The 14,281-nt window shown below is 50.2% G+C and overlaps 2 protein-coding genes across 6 annotated transcripts in view; one reads left to right on the top strand and one right to left on the bottom strand.

Annotated features, from left to right (window-relative positions):
- Positions 1-14,281, bottom strand: part of BSPRY (B-box and SPRY domain containing) — a 35,042-nt gene that overhangs the window by 5,533 nt on the left and 15,228 nt on the right. For 2 of the 5 annotated variants that reach the window (XM_032164936.2, XM_058445201.1), the window contains exons 5-6: positions 10,742-10,866; positions 7,916-9,519 (exon numbers count right to left, since the gene is read on the bottom strand). The exons of 2 other annotated variants lie outside the window; for them this stretch is intronic. In XM_032164936.2, the coding sequence (XP_032020827.1) occupies positions 8,993-9,519; positions 10,742-10,866 (652 nt within the window). In that variant the 3' untranslated portion in view covers positions 7,916-8,992. Of the gene's footprint in view, positions 1-7,915; positions 9,520-10,741; positions 10,867-14,281 lie in introns of those variants that run through there. One more of the 5 variants, XM_058445202.1, reaches the window with a different exon arrangement.
- Positions 2,166-5,737, top strand: HDHD3 (haloacid dehalogenase like hydrolase domain containing 3). Its single transcript, XM_032164943.2, has 2 exons — positions 2,166-2,423; positions 4,626-5,737. Exon 2 carries the CDS (start codon positions 4,801-4,803, stop codon positions 5,554-5,556), a length of 756 nt encoding a protein of 251 aa, XP_032020834.1. The 5' UTR covers positions 2,166-2,423; positions 4,626-4,800; the 3' UTR covers positions 5,557-5,737.

Below are 14,281 nucleotides of genomic sequence, written 5' to 3'. Positions count from 1 at the left end.
GTCATAGTGCAAGGTGATAAGACTAAAGAAGAACAGAGCACAGGCACAGAAGTATCTCAAAGCTTCCCCTGCGGTACCTCCCCAGCCTCTTTGGCCCAAATCCCCTGGCTAGCAACATTCCTGTAGTTCCTCAGTGTCTCTTTGGTTCGAAGAAAAACTTTCGTGCCTGGAGGCCTTTGTATCAGGGCGTCCCTTAACCATCACTCAGATCCTCCCCCTCTGCCTAGCCAACTCTTATATGTTTGTATTTTTTAAAGTTTTTTGAGACTAACATGCATTACATGCATTACTTTTTTTTTTTTTTTTTTTTTTTTTTGGAGTTTTGCTCTTGTTACTCAGGCTGGAATACAGTAGCCTGATCTTGGCTTACTGCAACCTCCACCTCCTGGGTTCAAGCGATTCTCCTGCCTCAGCCTCCCAAGTAGCTGGGATTACAGGCATGCACCACCACGCCTAATTTTGTATTTTTAGTAGACATGGGATTTCACTATGTTGGACAGGCTGGTCTTGAACTCCTGACCTCAGGTGATCCACCCACCTCGGCCTCCCAAAGTGCTGTGATTACAGGCGTGAGCCACCGCGCCCAGCCAACACGCATTACTTTTGCAAACAAAAATAAAATTCTTTTTTTATTCTTCAAAAGAATAAAAAAGCTCCCTGGTTGTCTAGTGGTTAGGATTCCAGGCTCTTACCACAGGGTTCTTTTTTTTGGGGGGACGGAGTCTCGCTCTTTGCCCAGGCAAAGATTGTGCAGTGGCACAATCTTGGCTCATTGTAAGCTCCACCTCCCGGGTTCATGCCATTCTCCTGCCTCAGCCTCCCCAGTAGCTGGGACTACAGGCACCTGCCACCATGCCCAGCTAATTTTTTGTATTTTTAGTAGAGACGGGGTTTCACCGTGTTAGCCAGGATGGTACCACAAGGTTCTTAAAAACAAAGAGGCCAGGTGCGGTGGCTCATGCCTGTAATCCCAGCACTTTGGAAGGCTGAGGTGGGCGGATCACCTGAGGTCAGGAGTTCAAGACTAGCCTGCCCAACACAGCGAAACCCTGTCTCCACTAAAAATACAAAAATTAGTTGGGTGTGGTGGCACACACCTGTAATCCCAGCTACTTGGGAGGCTGAGGCAGGAGAAATGCTTGAACCCAGGAGGCGGAGGTTGCAGTGAGCCGAGATCGCACCATTACACTCCAGCCTGTGCAACAAGAGTGAAACTCTGTCTCAAAAAAAAAAAAAAAAAAAAAGAATAGGCCGGGTGTAGTGACTCAGGCCTGTAACCCCAGCACTTTGGGAGGCCGAGGCGGGTGAATCAGTTGAGGTCAGGAGTTTGAAACCACTCTGGCCAACATGGTGAAGCCCCGTCTCTACAAAAAATACAAAAATTAGCTGGGTGTGGTGGCACACGCCTGTATTCCCAGCTACTGGGGAGTCTGAGGCAGGAGAATCAGGGAGGCGAAACTGGGAGGCGGGGTTTGCAGTGGGCTGAGATCGCGCCACTGCACTCCAGCCTGGGGGACACAGCGAGACTCCGTCTCAAAAAAAAAAGAAAAGAAAAAGAAAAGGAAAAAGAAAGAATAAAAAAGCAGGTTACTGCAGCGGACTCTAGTTATCTTGGATTTAACAAGTTTCCAAATGAAAGCAATTCCCTCCAATACCTACTGAGGACCCTGAGACCAGAGAGGGGCAGGGCCTTGCCCAGGTTCACACAACACTAAGCAAGCCAGGCTGGGTCCCAACTCCCCTCCTCCCAGTCAACCTGGGTACTTCTCGGTGGTATCCCGATCCAAAGGAGGCCAGGAACGGGGTGGGGGATGGGGAGCGGAGAGAGCGCGGTGAGGAGCGGCGGTGTGGCGGGCAGGGGGTGCGCAGACAGGGCGGAGAAGGTGCTGGGGAGCGGAAGGGTGCGGGCTGGGAAACCGAGAGGGTGCGGGAAGGGACTAAGGGGCGTAGTTGGTGCAGGGTAACGGAAGCGCGCAGTGAAGGCGGGTGACGGGCGCAGAGAGGTGCACAGTGAGAGGAAGGAAGGAGACGGGACGGCGAGGGCGACAGGGGATGGGGTGGGAGAGGGCGAAGGTGAGCGGGGTTAAGAGCGGGGACAGAGGCGGGTCGGGATGGGAGGGAGGGGCGGCCTGCGCGATCCCCGCCCCGCCTCCCGGCGCTTGCGCACCTCCGCCCGAGCCCACGGGCCTTGCGGCTGCGTTTACAACCGGCTTCCTTGTGAGTCAGGTGGGTCCTGGGCCCAGGAACGGGCCCGGAGCTGTGGACGCGCTACAGCTGAGAAGGGGACCCAAGGGGTCGGCCGCGGCCGCGGCCCCTAGGACCGCCGCCCCAGCTCACGCTGCCGACGGCAGCTATAGAGATTCTGCGTGAGGTCCGGGCTCCTGGACTTCGCCTTTCCCGAGCCCTGGAGGTGGGGAGAAAAGGTGAGCAGTTCGTGCCTGCAGCGCAAAGCCCCAAACCCGCGCTTTTGGAAATCGAAAAAGCCCTGCCGGGCGCGGTGGCTCACGCCTTTACCGTAATCCCAGCACTTTGGGAGGCCGGGGGGTGGCGGGGGGCGGGGGGGAGGATCACGAGTTCGGGAGTTCGAGACCAGCCTGGCCAACGTAGTGAAACCCCGTCTCTACCAGAAATACAAAAATTAGCCAGGTGTGGTGGCGCGCGCCTGTAGTCCCAGCTACTCTGGAGGCTGAGGAAGGAGAATCGCTTGAATGTGGGAGGCGGAAGTTGCAGTGAGCCGAGATTGCACCACTGTACACCTGGGTGACAGAGTGAGGCTCTGTATCAAAAAAAAAAAAAAAAAAAGAAAAAGAAAAAGCCAGCCGGGTATAGTGGCTCACGCCTGTAATCCTAGCACTTTGGGAGGCTGAGGTCGGGAGTTCGAGACCAGCCTGACCAACATGGAGAAACCCCGTCTACTAAAAATACAAAAAAAAAATAAAAAGCCGGGCATGGTGGCGCATGCCTGTAATCCCAGCTACTTGGGAGGCTGAGGCAGGAGAATCGCTTGAACCTGGGAGGCTGAGGTTGCAGTGACCCCAAATCGCATCACTGCACTCCAGCCTGGGTAACAGAGTGAGACTCTGCCTCAAAAAAAAGAAAAAGCCATGGGTCAGGAGCTAGAGCCCTCTGCTCTAGTCTTAGCTGTGCCAGTGTGATTTGGGGGTAAATTACTGCCCCTCACTGGGTCTCTGTCTACCCACCTGCAAAATGAGAGGATCTTTGGATGAGTCTCCTTAATTGATTTCCTGGACAAACTTCCTCCAAGGCTCCCCCAGATTTACCAGCAACGCCCTTCCCTAAGTATCAACTTGGCCGTATTTTGAACTCTGGCCCCTCAGGTTTCAAGGGGACGGCCTTGTCTGGGATCAGCTCTGTCTGGGGAAAGAAGCTGCACCAGCCTCTGGATAGCAGGCTGAGTCATTTGTTTCTTGTGCCTTGAGTCAGTTCTCTCATCAGCTCTCCTCCTAGGCCAGTGTTATTACCTCCAGTAAAGATGGAAAAGTTGGGGTTCAGAGAGGGCTAGAGACAGCCTGCTGTGTCCTGTCTTTGCTCCTGTGCTGTACAGGTTCACCAATTTTTAAAATCCAAATATATCTCATGGTACAGTGGAAGAACTGGCCAGAGAGTCTGGAAGTTTGGGTTCTGGTCCTGGCTGTGCCACTGGCTCACTGTGACCTTAGTTAAGTACCTGCCCCTTGCTGGCTCAGTCTACTCTGCCCAGCAGCCAGGATATTGTTCAGATGCTCTGCAAGGCCCCTTCTGTCTTTGACATCCCTAATAATGATAATAGCAATCATAATAATTGCATCCTGTGTGTCAGACAGCTGGCCTCTGTCTACCCAAAGCACCAGACTCCTTGCCCTGCCTCAGGGCCTTTGCACTTGCTATTTCCACTGACAAGGGCACTCACCTACCTCTGCTTCTTGCACATTCATTCTTCTGATCTCCATTGAAACTTGACTTGCAAGGCCAGGAGTGGTGGCTCACGCCTGTAATCCCAGTATTTTGAGTGGCCAAGGCTGGGGGATCACTTGAGTCCAGGGGTTGGAGAGCAGCCTAGGCAACATAGTGAGACCCACCCCCCCCCCCCCCCCCCATCTCTACAAAAAGTTCAAAAATTAGCCGGGCATGGTGGCACGTGCCTGTAGCTCCAACTACTAGGGAGGGCTGAAGCAGGAGGATTGACCGAGCCTGGGAGATCGAGGCAGCAATGAGCCATGCACTCCAGCCTGGGAGACAGAGAGAGACCCTGTCTCAAAAAAAAATTAAAAAATTAAAAAGAAATAAAAAGAAACTTCTCTTGCTTATGACATTCCCTAACTACACAGACTAGACGCGGGCCCTGGATTTATATTCTTATGGTATCTATTGACTTCATTGTATTTAAGTGTTTGTATAGTTCTTTGCCTAATATCCATATCCCTGTTCGTCAGTGCCTGTAAATGCCCTAAGGGCTGGAAATCTGTCCCATATGCTAGCAGCTAGCTCAAAAAGGTGCTCAGAAATTTGTTGTGGATTCAGAGTGACTTTCCTAGGGTCATACCGTTGGCAGCACCAGAATTTGAACCCAGTCTGTCTGATGTCAGGGCCTGAGCTTCCACCTTACCTGCTATTTTTCATTCTAGGATCTTGTGCTGTGAAGACATTTCCCAAGTGCTTCATGTTAGCCAGCAAATCTGACCCACAAGGCCTGGAAAGAGGTGATTGTTAGGTTGTGCGGAGGCGGTCTTATCCAGCTCAGCTTCCCCTGGGATCCACCGTGGGACCTGAGGCAGAACTGGGGTGGACTTGGCCTCCTCCATGGCACACCGGCTGCAGATACGACTGCTGACGTGGGATGTGAAGGACACGCTGCTCAGGCTCCGCCACCCCTTAGGGGAGGAATATGCCACCAAGGCCCGGGCCTATGGGCTGGAGGTGGAGCCCTCAGCCCTGGAACAAGGCTTCAGGCAGGCGTACAGGGCTCAGAGCCACAGCTTCCCCAACTACGGCCTGAGCCACGGCCTCACCTCCCGCCAGTGGTGGCTGGACGTGGTCCTGCAGACCTTCCACCTGGCGGGTGTCCAGGATGCTCAGGCTGTAGCCCCCATCGCTGAACAGCTTTACAAAGACTTCAGCCGCCCCTGCACCTGGCAGGTGTTGGATGGGGCTGAGGACACCCTGAGGGAGTGCCGTACACGGGGTCTGAGGTTGGCAGTGATCTCCAACTTTGACCGACGGCTAGAGGGCATCCTGGGAGGCCTTGGCCTGCGTGAACACTTCGACTTTGTGCTGACCTCTGAGGCTGCTGGCTGGCCCAAGCCAGACCCCCGCATTTTCCAAGAGGCTTTGCGGCTTGCTCATATGGAACCGGTAGTGGCAGCCCACGTTGGGGATAATTACCTCTGCGATTACCAGGGGCCTCGGGCTGTGGGCATGCACAGCTTCCTGGTGGTTGGCCCACAGGCACTGGACCCCGTGGCCAGGGATTCTGTACCTAAAGAACACATCCTTCCCTCTCTGGCCCATCTCCTGCCTGCCCTTGACTGCCTAGAGGGCTCAACTTCAGGGCTTTGAGGCCGGTGAGGGAAGTGGCTGGGCCCTAGGCCATGGAGAAAACCCTAAACAAACCCTGGAGACAGGGAGCCCCTTCTTTCTCCACAGCTCTGGACTTTTCCCCTCTCCCTGGGGCCTTTGTCACCTATTGTGATAATAAAGCAGTGAGTGCTGAGCTCTCAGCCTTCCCCCACTAACCAGCTCCTAGCCTCTGCCCTGCCTCATTCTCATTCACACCTGTGTCCCTTTTCCACTAGGAGTCGCCTTCACATCCAACAGGATTCACAGAGGGCCCCACTAGCTTCAAAACCAGGCACTTTTCAAACTTGGTTTTAGCAGCAGGGGCCTTTTGTCATGAGAGATCTGAAACCCCATTATGCAAAACTAAAAACAGACCCTGAAAAACTGCTGGAGTTGAAGCAGAGGTCCTAAGGTCTCTCTTTCAGCTTCTGAAACACCCTCTGGAAGCCTGGGGTCAGTGCTTAGTTTTAAAAGCAGGATGCTAAGCCGTTCTGTAGGGACACTGTCCATTAGCACCACATAGTATGAAGGGGAGAATCTAAACAAGGAATCCCATGACAGTCATGAGAAGAAATCCTGTTGACATATGCCTGCCCGTGTTAGGTAAGGTGCTGAGTTACTTACATGCACATATAACCCTCAAAGCTACCTCGTTTGGCCTAGGTGGTTTGACCCCCTCCACAACTTTACAAATGAGGAAACTGAAATTCAGAGGTTAAGCAGCCTGCCCGAGGTCACAGCTAGCATGCAAAGATGCCAGGATTCCAACTTAGGCACATCTGAATCCAAAGCCCATTGGCTTGACCACTAGGTTGTAAGTAGATGAGGATGCTTGTCATGTGAAATGTGGTGCAGTGGAGATTCTGGGAGAATAGGGGAGGTGTCCTAAAGAGTATCAATCTCAAAGGACACCTCAGTCGCAGAGACAAGTGTGGAGGTAGGAAAGTATGGGGAACAAGGACTGCAGTGTAGGGAATAGGTTTGGGGAGAGGGGGGAACAATTGGAGGTTGAAGTAGGTTGGGCTTTTCAATTCCTTTTTTCACTTTAGGAGGCTGAGGCAGGAGGATCACTTGAGCCCAGGAGTTCAAGACTAGCCTGGGCAACATGGTGAAACCCTATCTCTTCAAAAAATGTAAAAACTAGCTGGCACGCACATTTAATCCCAGCCACTTGGAAGGCTGAGGCAGGGGGATCGCTTGAGCCCACAAGTCCTGTTACAGTAAGCTACGTGCCACTGCACTCCAGCCTGGGCAACAGAGCAAAACCCTGTCTCTAAAAACAACAAAGTTCTCCTGCCTCCCCACCTTCCCACACCTTTCTACTTGGTATTTGCTGGACATCTCTGTTCCTTGCCCAGTGACAGGGGATACCACACATTAAAAACACAGGCATACTCCTGGCAGTGTGTTCTGGTGCCAGCAGCTAGGGAGGGCTCTAGAGTGGATGCTGAATTGAGTAGTGGCATTGGGGGTGGCTTTAGATGAGCAGGGGGACGAGGAGGACATTGCTGCAGCAGGCCCATGAACTGGAATGAAGGCTGCTGTGAGGAGCTGGGTTGGTGGATTGACAGAAATGGCATGGGGGCCTTCAGGTGCCAAGAAGAGCCTTGGCTTTGACCCAGATTTTTGAGCAGGGGCTGTGCCCAGGCAAAGGCAGGGAAGATCTCTTTGGGACTTGACCAAACCCCTTTTGGTCTGTTTTCCTTGGGACTGGCACCAAGGCCAGGCAACAGTAATTTCCCTTTTTTTTTTTTTTTTTTTTGAGATGGAGTCCCACTCTGTTGCCCAGCCTAGAGTGCAGTGTTGCGATCTAGGCTCACTACAACCTCCACCTCCCAGGTTCAAGCAATTCTCCTGCCTCAGTCTCCCGAGTAGCTGAGATCACAGGTGTGCACCATTATGCCCAGCTAATTTTTTGTATTTTTAGTAGAGATGGGGTTTCACCATGTTGGCCAGGCTGGTCTCGAACTCCTGACCTCAGGTGATCCACCCGCCTCAGCCTCCTTTGAGACTCTGTCTTAAAAAAAAAATTAATTAATAAACAGTGGTTTTCAAGCTGCTCTGTGGCTCCCAAAGAAAGGGGAGGGCTCTGCCTTTCATCTTCTTTGGATGCAGGAGCCTAAAGTTGTAAGATTACTTTAGAAGAGAGTTCTTGGACAAAAGTTTGAAGACCACTGTTCTAGGGTGAACTCCTCATGGAGACAAACATAAAGGGACTTGCCTTGGGTCTTGGTAATGTCTCCAGGCTCTTTCTGCTACACTGAGCTGCGACCCACTTATTTCCGAGAATGCAATAAGTGTATGAAGACAGGCCAGCGTACAGCATACACCCAATTATCAACGAAGAACATGGAATAAGTCTTTAATGCTTTTAAGACCTTTAATATTGCCCACGTGCCCTAAGGTTGGCCCTCTTACTCCCTCAGCTCTTTCTGGCTTTAAGCCATCACCCCAGGTGTGCAGTTTATGTCAGAGGGGGCCATCAGGTAGGGACTTAACAGCTGCTCTAAGGGAAAAGGCCGTCCCTGCTATTACCAGTGGGCACAGGCTGGAGCTCAGCCGGCAGGGGCTACAGTTGGGTTACCTGGAGACATGATCCCCTGGTCCTGAGGGCCTAGGCAGGACATGGGGGAGGATATGGTCCCCCAGGACAGAGTCCTCTGGCCAGGAGCAGCCTTTCAGGTTGCTCTTGTGTGCTAGAAAAAATATTTTCTCTATGTGCCATGTCATGAAAAAGACAGAAGCACTGAATTAATGGGATGCGGAAACTTTAGCCACAGGCTTCTCTGCCTGTGAAGAGAGCGCTTCTGCATGTGAAAAGCTGGAGCAGGAGGCTGAATGGCAGTGCTTCTCCAGAGACCACAACATCCACCCAGTCACCTGTCCACCTACATTCACCTATCCATCTATCCATCCACTCACCTGCCAAATATTTATTGCATGCTCACTATGCACCAGACACCATGCTAGATGCCAGAGACAAAGTGAAGACACCCTCAGAGGGACAGATGCGTGGTGGATTTGGGAGACTAAGGCCCAGAGAGTAGTAGGTTCCCCACAGGTACCCAGCACTCAAAGCAGCAATCTCCAACCCTTTGAATGCAAGGACTTTTTTGCTTATCTGTGGTGGCACATATCACAAAAATTATACACACTTTTTTTTTTTTTTTAGCTCATCAGCTATTGTTAGTGTATTTTATGTGGCCCAAGAAAATTCTTCTTCAAATGTGGCCCAGGAAAGCCAAAAGTTTGGACACCTGTGATTTACAGGTTGTGCCTAGATCTGAAACAGATCCCCATCCCTCCTAAAGCTGCCCACTGGTTATGGGCCCTGTTTCTTAGAAACACCACACACATCATTTGGGAAAAGGACACTGAGTAGAAACATGGCCTGAAAGGGTGGGGGGTGGTGGACCTGGCTTCCTGTGGCCAGAGGTCAGCGGACAATGGAAATGGTCTGATCAGCCACAGCAAAGACTGGGAAGAGGGGCCCTGGGAAGGACCCATGATGGGTATAGAGCACTGTGCCGGAAGCTGGCTCATAGAAGAGCAGCTCCCGAGCCTGCAAGTCCAGCACTACACCCAGCTGGGCTGGGCCCCGCAGCAGCCCCAGGGGCTCGTGCTGCCCATTGTGTGAGAAACGAAACTCCTGATCATAGCGAGAGAAGACCCAGGAGAAGGCATTGTGGCCCAGACGGCAGTCACTGCCAGAACCCTTGCGGGGCAGGTGGCCTGAGGCCACGCCCACCTTATAGGCACAACTGTTCTGGACATTCACCATCCAGGCATGGAGCCCATTCTGGAAGGAGGTGGCAGCCAGGGCATTGGGCCAGTGGTCGAACCGCTCTGGGCCATCTGCACAGGCCTTTGACTTCTTGGTGCTGAAGGTCAGGGTCTTTCGATCATCTGACAATTGCAGGAAAGGGCTGACTGTCCTCTCATCGATCCGTACGTCCTCTGTGCCTGCCAGAAAGAATTCTCAGAGTTGCTGAGGGCCCACCCCTGACCTAACCCCTGCCAGGTAGCAAAATGTTCCTCACCACTCACTAGCATGGTGACCTCATATAAGCCATTTACTCTCTCTGAGCCTTGTCTGCAAAATGTGGGTCAAAATAGGACTTCTCACTGGGTGATCACAAGAATTAAACAGAATCATACATGTAAAGTGCCCAGCATGTAAGTGCTCTATAAACTGTAGCCTTTATAACAATAGTTACTATCAGTCAAGACCCTCAACTGTAAACTCTGATAGAAATAAGGCCCAGAGAGGAAAAGGGAGTTGTCCAAGTTTACACACTGAGTTGGTGGCAGGGGCAAAATGAAGACAAAGCATTTTGTTCCTATACCTAGCACTGATTATACTCTTTCTACTTGGTCATATCTGTGGCCTCCAGATTGGACTTGTCCTAGAAACACAGCCTCTGGGAGCTAGGAAGCATGAGATAAGCAATTTCTAGCAAATATCTAAACTGCTGGTAAATCAGGCATCATTTGATACCAGAATCTAGAGTAGACAAGCTACAGCTTATACCAAAATTGTAAGGATAATATGAGAAGGGAGGATTAAAACTGAAAAAAAAAAATCAGTCTATTAACCTGTTTCACAAATTGTGCAAAGACTACCACTGGGAGAATGGAAGCTTCCATCTAACTTGGAGGAGGCCTGCTCTGGAGAACCTCCGTGCTAAATGGGAATTCCTGGAGGCAGAAGACCATGTCAGTTTACCTCTGTGGCCCCAGCATGCAGCACAGGGTGGGGCCCACAGTTGGCCTGAGTCAGTGTGTGTAAAGTGAATAAGTGAGGCAAATCAGGCAGTTTGAATCTTGGTCCAGATGTTCTTCAGTTGGCCATCAATTATATTTTCTTAAAGAGAAACCCCAGGTTTCTAATAAATAATATTGAGCTGCCCTAGTAGGTCAGGATATAAGGAAGCCATGACTTATAGGAATGAGATTTATCTTTGACCCAACCACAGAACATGTTAGTCTGGAAATGGGAAGGACTTGGTCCAGCTGCCCCAGGCCTGTCTGGAACCTTGACCCTACTGACCAGCCTGCATCCAGCATGACTTGTTTAAGCTATCATCTCAGAAGCACGGGTACCCAGTGTGAACCAGGAGGGAACCCCAGACAGACAGACAGAAGCCCAGTTGTCCTAATGGTCCTGGGCTCTACTGCTCCTAACCTGAAAGGGACCCAAGAACCGCCGTTGCCCAGAGCTGGGTCAGTAGTGGGCTCCGAGTGCACTTCTCATTAAAGTTTAACATTTCCGACTCCTGGGGATCCAAAATGCCCTCTGCTTCTTCGGTCCTTATATGGGGAAAAACAGAGACAGAGATTCAGGATGGTCCTGGAAATATATCTGGATCAATATGGGGTGAAGAGAAGAACAGAAGTAAAATCCTCCTATCAGGTGACACCAAGATTGGCAGGTAGGGCCAGGTGCAGTGGCTCACCCCTGTGACCCTAGCACTTTGGGAGGCCTGAGGTGGGAGAGGATCGCTTGAGCCCAGGAGTTTGAGACCAGCATGGGCAACATAATAAGACTCCATCTCTACAAAAAATTTAAAAATTAGCTGGGTGTGGTGGCATGCACCTGTAGTCCCAGCTACTTGGGAGGCTGAGGTGGGAGGATTGCTCGAGCCCAGGAGTTCGAGGCTGCAGTGAGCCGAGATCATGCCACTGCACTCCAGCCTGGGTGACAGAGTGAGACCCTGTCTCAAAAAAAAAAAAAAAAAAAAGAGTGGCATCCAGGCCCCACACAGGGGCTTGGGCCAAAAGGGAAGGTGGCCATTTCCCCTGTGCCCCCCAGAAACCTTAATTTTAGCAAAGCTGGTGGACAGTTTACAGGAAGATGTGTTCTTGGTGCCAGTATTAGAAATTGAAGGTGGTGTGCTCTGCAGAGGAAGCAACTTGCCAGAGTCCCTCAATAAGTTAAAGCAGAGCTGGGGCTAAGACCTCCTGGGCCTCTGGAACCCCTGCACGATAGTCTTTCTACTCCAACATCTTGCCCTTGCCTGGAAAATATCTCACCTCCCTCTCAGACCTGTTGGGGCAGTCATGTTTCCCTGGGTTTTGTCAGAAGGTTCAGCTACTCCTCTACTTTAAAAATGCAAACACCTGAGGGATCCACAGAGGAAAGGGCCATCAGTTATCACCCCAGCCACAAATGAATCATGGCACTGTGTGCTCTCAATAACTCTCTCCTCAGCTCACAGTGGGGCCTGGGTTTTGCTGGAGAGGTAATTTGGGACAATATGATGCCTAGGAGTTGAAAATGCCACGTATGAGCAGCGAGGCCCTGGGCTTGCTGTTGTCTCTACAGAATCACACCTCAACTTTGCTTTAACCTGGGAAGTAGTGGTTATCTGATTTAACAGGACAGAACAGATTCAGAGATAAAAAGGGGAGCGGATTCAAGTCCTGCCTCCATGCAAAAATAGAACAAAACTGGGATGAAGCCCAGGCAGCATTCAACATAATTTTTTCCTTGACCTGAAGTGAAATCTCAAAGGAATATAGGGCAAAGTAGGGGTTTACCATGGAGCTTTGCAGCCTTTTCACCCAGGTGCTGAGAAAGACCTTTCCTACTGCCTCCAATCCTGAAGATGGCGTTGAGATAAGGCAGTGGTTCCGAGTATACATGCTCTCTCCCCATATCTCATGGCTCTGTCCATAAATGGAGTGGGCACAGGGGTGAGGCATGTGCCCTGATGGCTCTTTGCAAGACTGTCACTGACTGTTCTGTCTTGGGAGGCATAAGGTGAACAGAACCTTACAAATACTGGGAGCAAGCTCTAGTAACAAAGGCTCTTTGTGGTCAGGACAACAGAGGGTCTATTGCCATCTTCTCAGAATGAAGGAGCTCCCGCCAACAGGTGGGGAAGAAAGAGGAGCTGATGTCAGCGGTGCTAAGCTGTCATCCCAGGGCAAATGTGAGGCTGAACATAGTAAAGTCTACAGCGAACCACCTGGGCTAGCTGCCCTATGGTACCGAAGACAAAACTCATGGCCCCAAAGGGGTGGAAATGAAAAAGGACCTGAACACAGCAGGCCCCGGCCAGGATCAGAACGCCCAGATGGTGCAGCAGGATCTGCGGCACTGTCCGGTCAGAGTTGAGCCCAGCCACAGCATGGAAACACCAGAGCCAACAAGGCACTTCTCAGATAAGTGAGTTTCCGGCTAGATGGGGCTTCACAACTTTTGAACACTACTTTGAGAGTACATTCCCTCAGCCTGGGGGCATAAAGAACTACAGACAAATCTGGAACTCTATGGATAGGCCTGTCAATAGTAGTATGGGCTTAGCAATGCTCAGACAACTTTATATGTATTGTAGGATTGAGCAAATATTGATGTTGTTGGGGGCTGGAGTCCTCACTGTAAAATAACAAAAGGTACAAATGTAGAAAAGGAGAGGGCAAAGGAAAAACCTTGAGGTGTTACATTGGAATTAGAAGTTGTGATACGGGCTGGGCATGGTGGCTTATGCCTGTAATCCCAGCACTTTGGGAGACTGAGGCAGAAGGATCACTTGAGGTCAGGAATTCGAGACCAGCCTGGCTAATATGGTGAAACCTTGTCTCCACTAAAATTACAAAAATTAGCTGGGTATGGTGACACATGCTTGTAATCCCAGCTACTTGGCAGGCTGAGGCAGGAGAATTGCTTGGACCCAGGAGGTGGAAGTTGCAGTGAGGCAAGATTGCGCCACTGCACTCCAGCCTGAGTGACAGAGCGAGACTCCGTCTCAAAAAAAAAAAAAAAAAAAAAAAAAAAAGAAGCTGTGACACAAACTCATGCATCAAACAGCTACACACACACACTCTCACTCTCTCTCCCTCTCTCTTCCTAGTTCCATCTGCTATACACTGAGTGAGCTGAGTGAGGCCTGGAAGCAAGGTCACTGAGTACCCTTAATGCTCAGATCTTGGTTTCTAAATATCATTCTCCACTAAAAACAACCAGGTCCCCTGGAGAAGCAGCTGATTCAGGGGCAGGAGAAGCACAAGTTGAGCTGGGGTTTTCTTCTTGTGCTTCTTGTGCCAGAGAGCAAGAAACTGCTCTAAGAATGATGGGAATTTTCAAAAGGACACAGGGTCCAGCTTGAAGGGGCTTCTGCTGGCCAAATCTGGGACAGTCTGAATGTCAAAATTAGTAATAACAATGACAGATTATAATGCATTGAATAAAATAAGAATCCATGAGTCTGTATTAATATTGAATAAGGGAACAAACAAACAAGCAAATAAAAGGAATAATTCAGGCAGGAGTGACCAATGGATGCTAAAACTATTGGGAGAAAGTCTGAAGGGACACAGGATATATATGCAGAAAGTGTCTCCTCACAGACTGCTTATTAATTATAAAAGGAAAAGTGTAACTTTATAATGAGGAAACCTGGCAGACATCAGCTTATCCAAGTGTTCAAAATTAACATCTTTGATAACGGACAAAGGGACATCATGTGCCCCCAGATATGATGAACTGAAGACAGATCACTTATGAGGTATTCCTGCTAAAAATGTATAACTTGAATCTAATCATAAGATAACATCAGATAAACCCAACTGAGGGAGATCCTATAAAACTGGCCTTGACTCTTTAAAAATGTTAAAAAAAAAAAAAAAAGCTAAGGAATAATTCTAGACTTGAAAAGACCAGCTGAATTAGGAAAACAAAACACTATGAAGAACATTTGCACAATTGGCAACAGTTGGATAT

The sequence above is a fragment of the Hylobates moloch genome, unplaced genomic scaffold, assembly GCF_009828535.3.
Source record: "Hylobates moloch isolate HMO894 unplaced genomic scaffold, HMol_V3 SCAFFOLD_10, whole genome shotgun sequence".
NCBI classification, from domain to species: domain Eukaryota; kingdom Metazoa; phylum Chordata; class Mammalia; order Primates; family Hylobatidae; genus Hylobates; species Hylobates moloch.
Note: the sequence above shows the minus strand (reverse complement) of the source record. Positions and strands in the feature narration are given on the sequence as shown.

Excerpts from the sequence above, each read along its gene's own strand:
- HDHD3 (XM_032164943.2), top strand. The coding sequence starts at position 4,801 with ATGGCACACCGGCTGCAGATACGACTGCTGACGTGGGATGTGAAGGAC.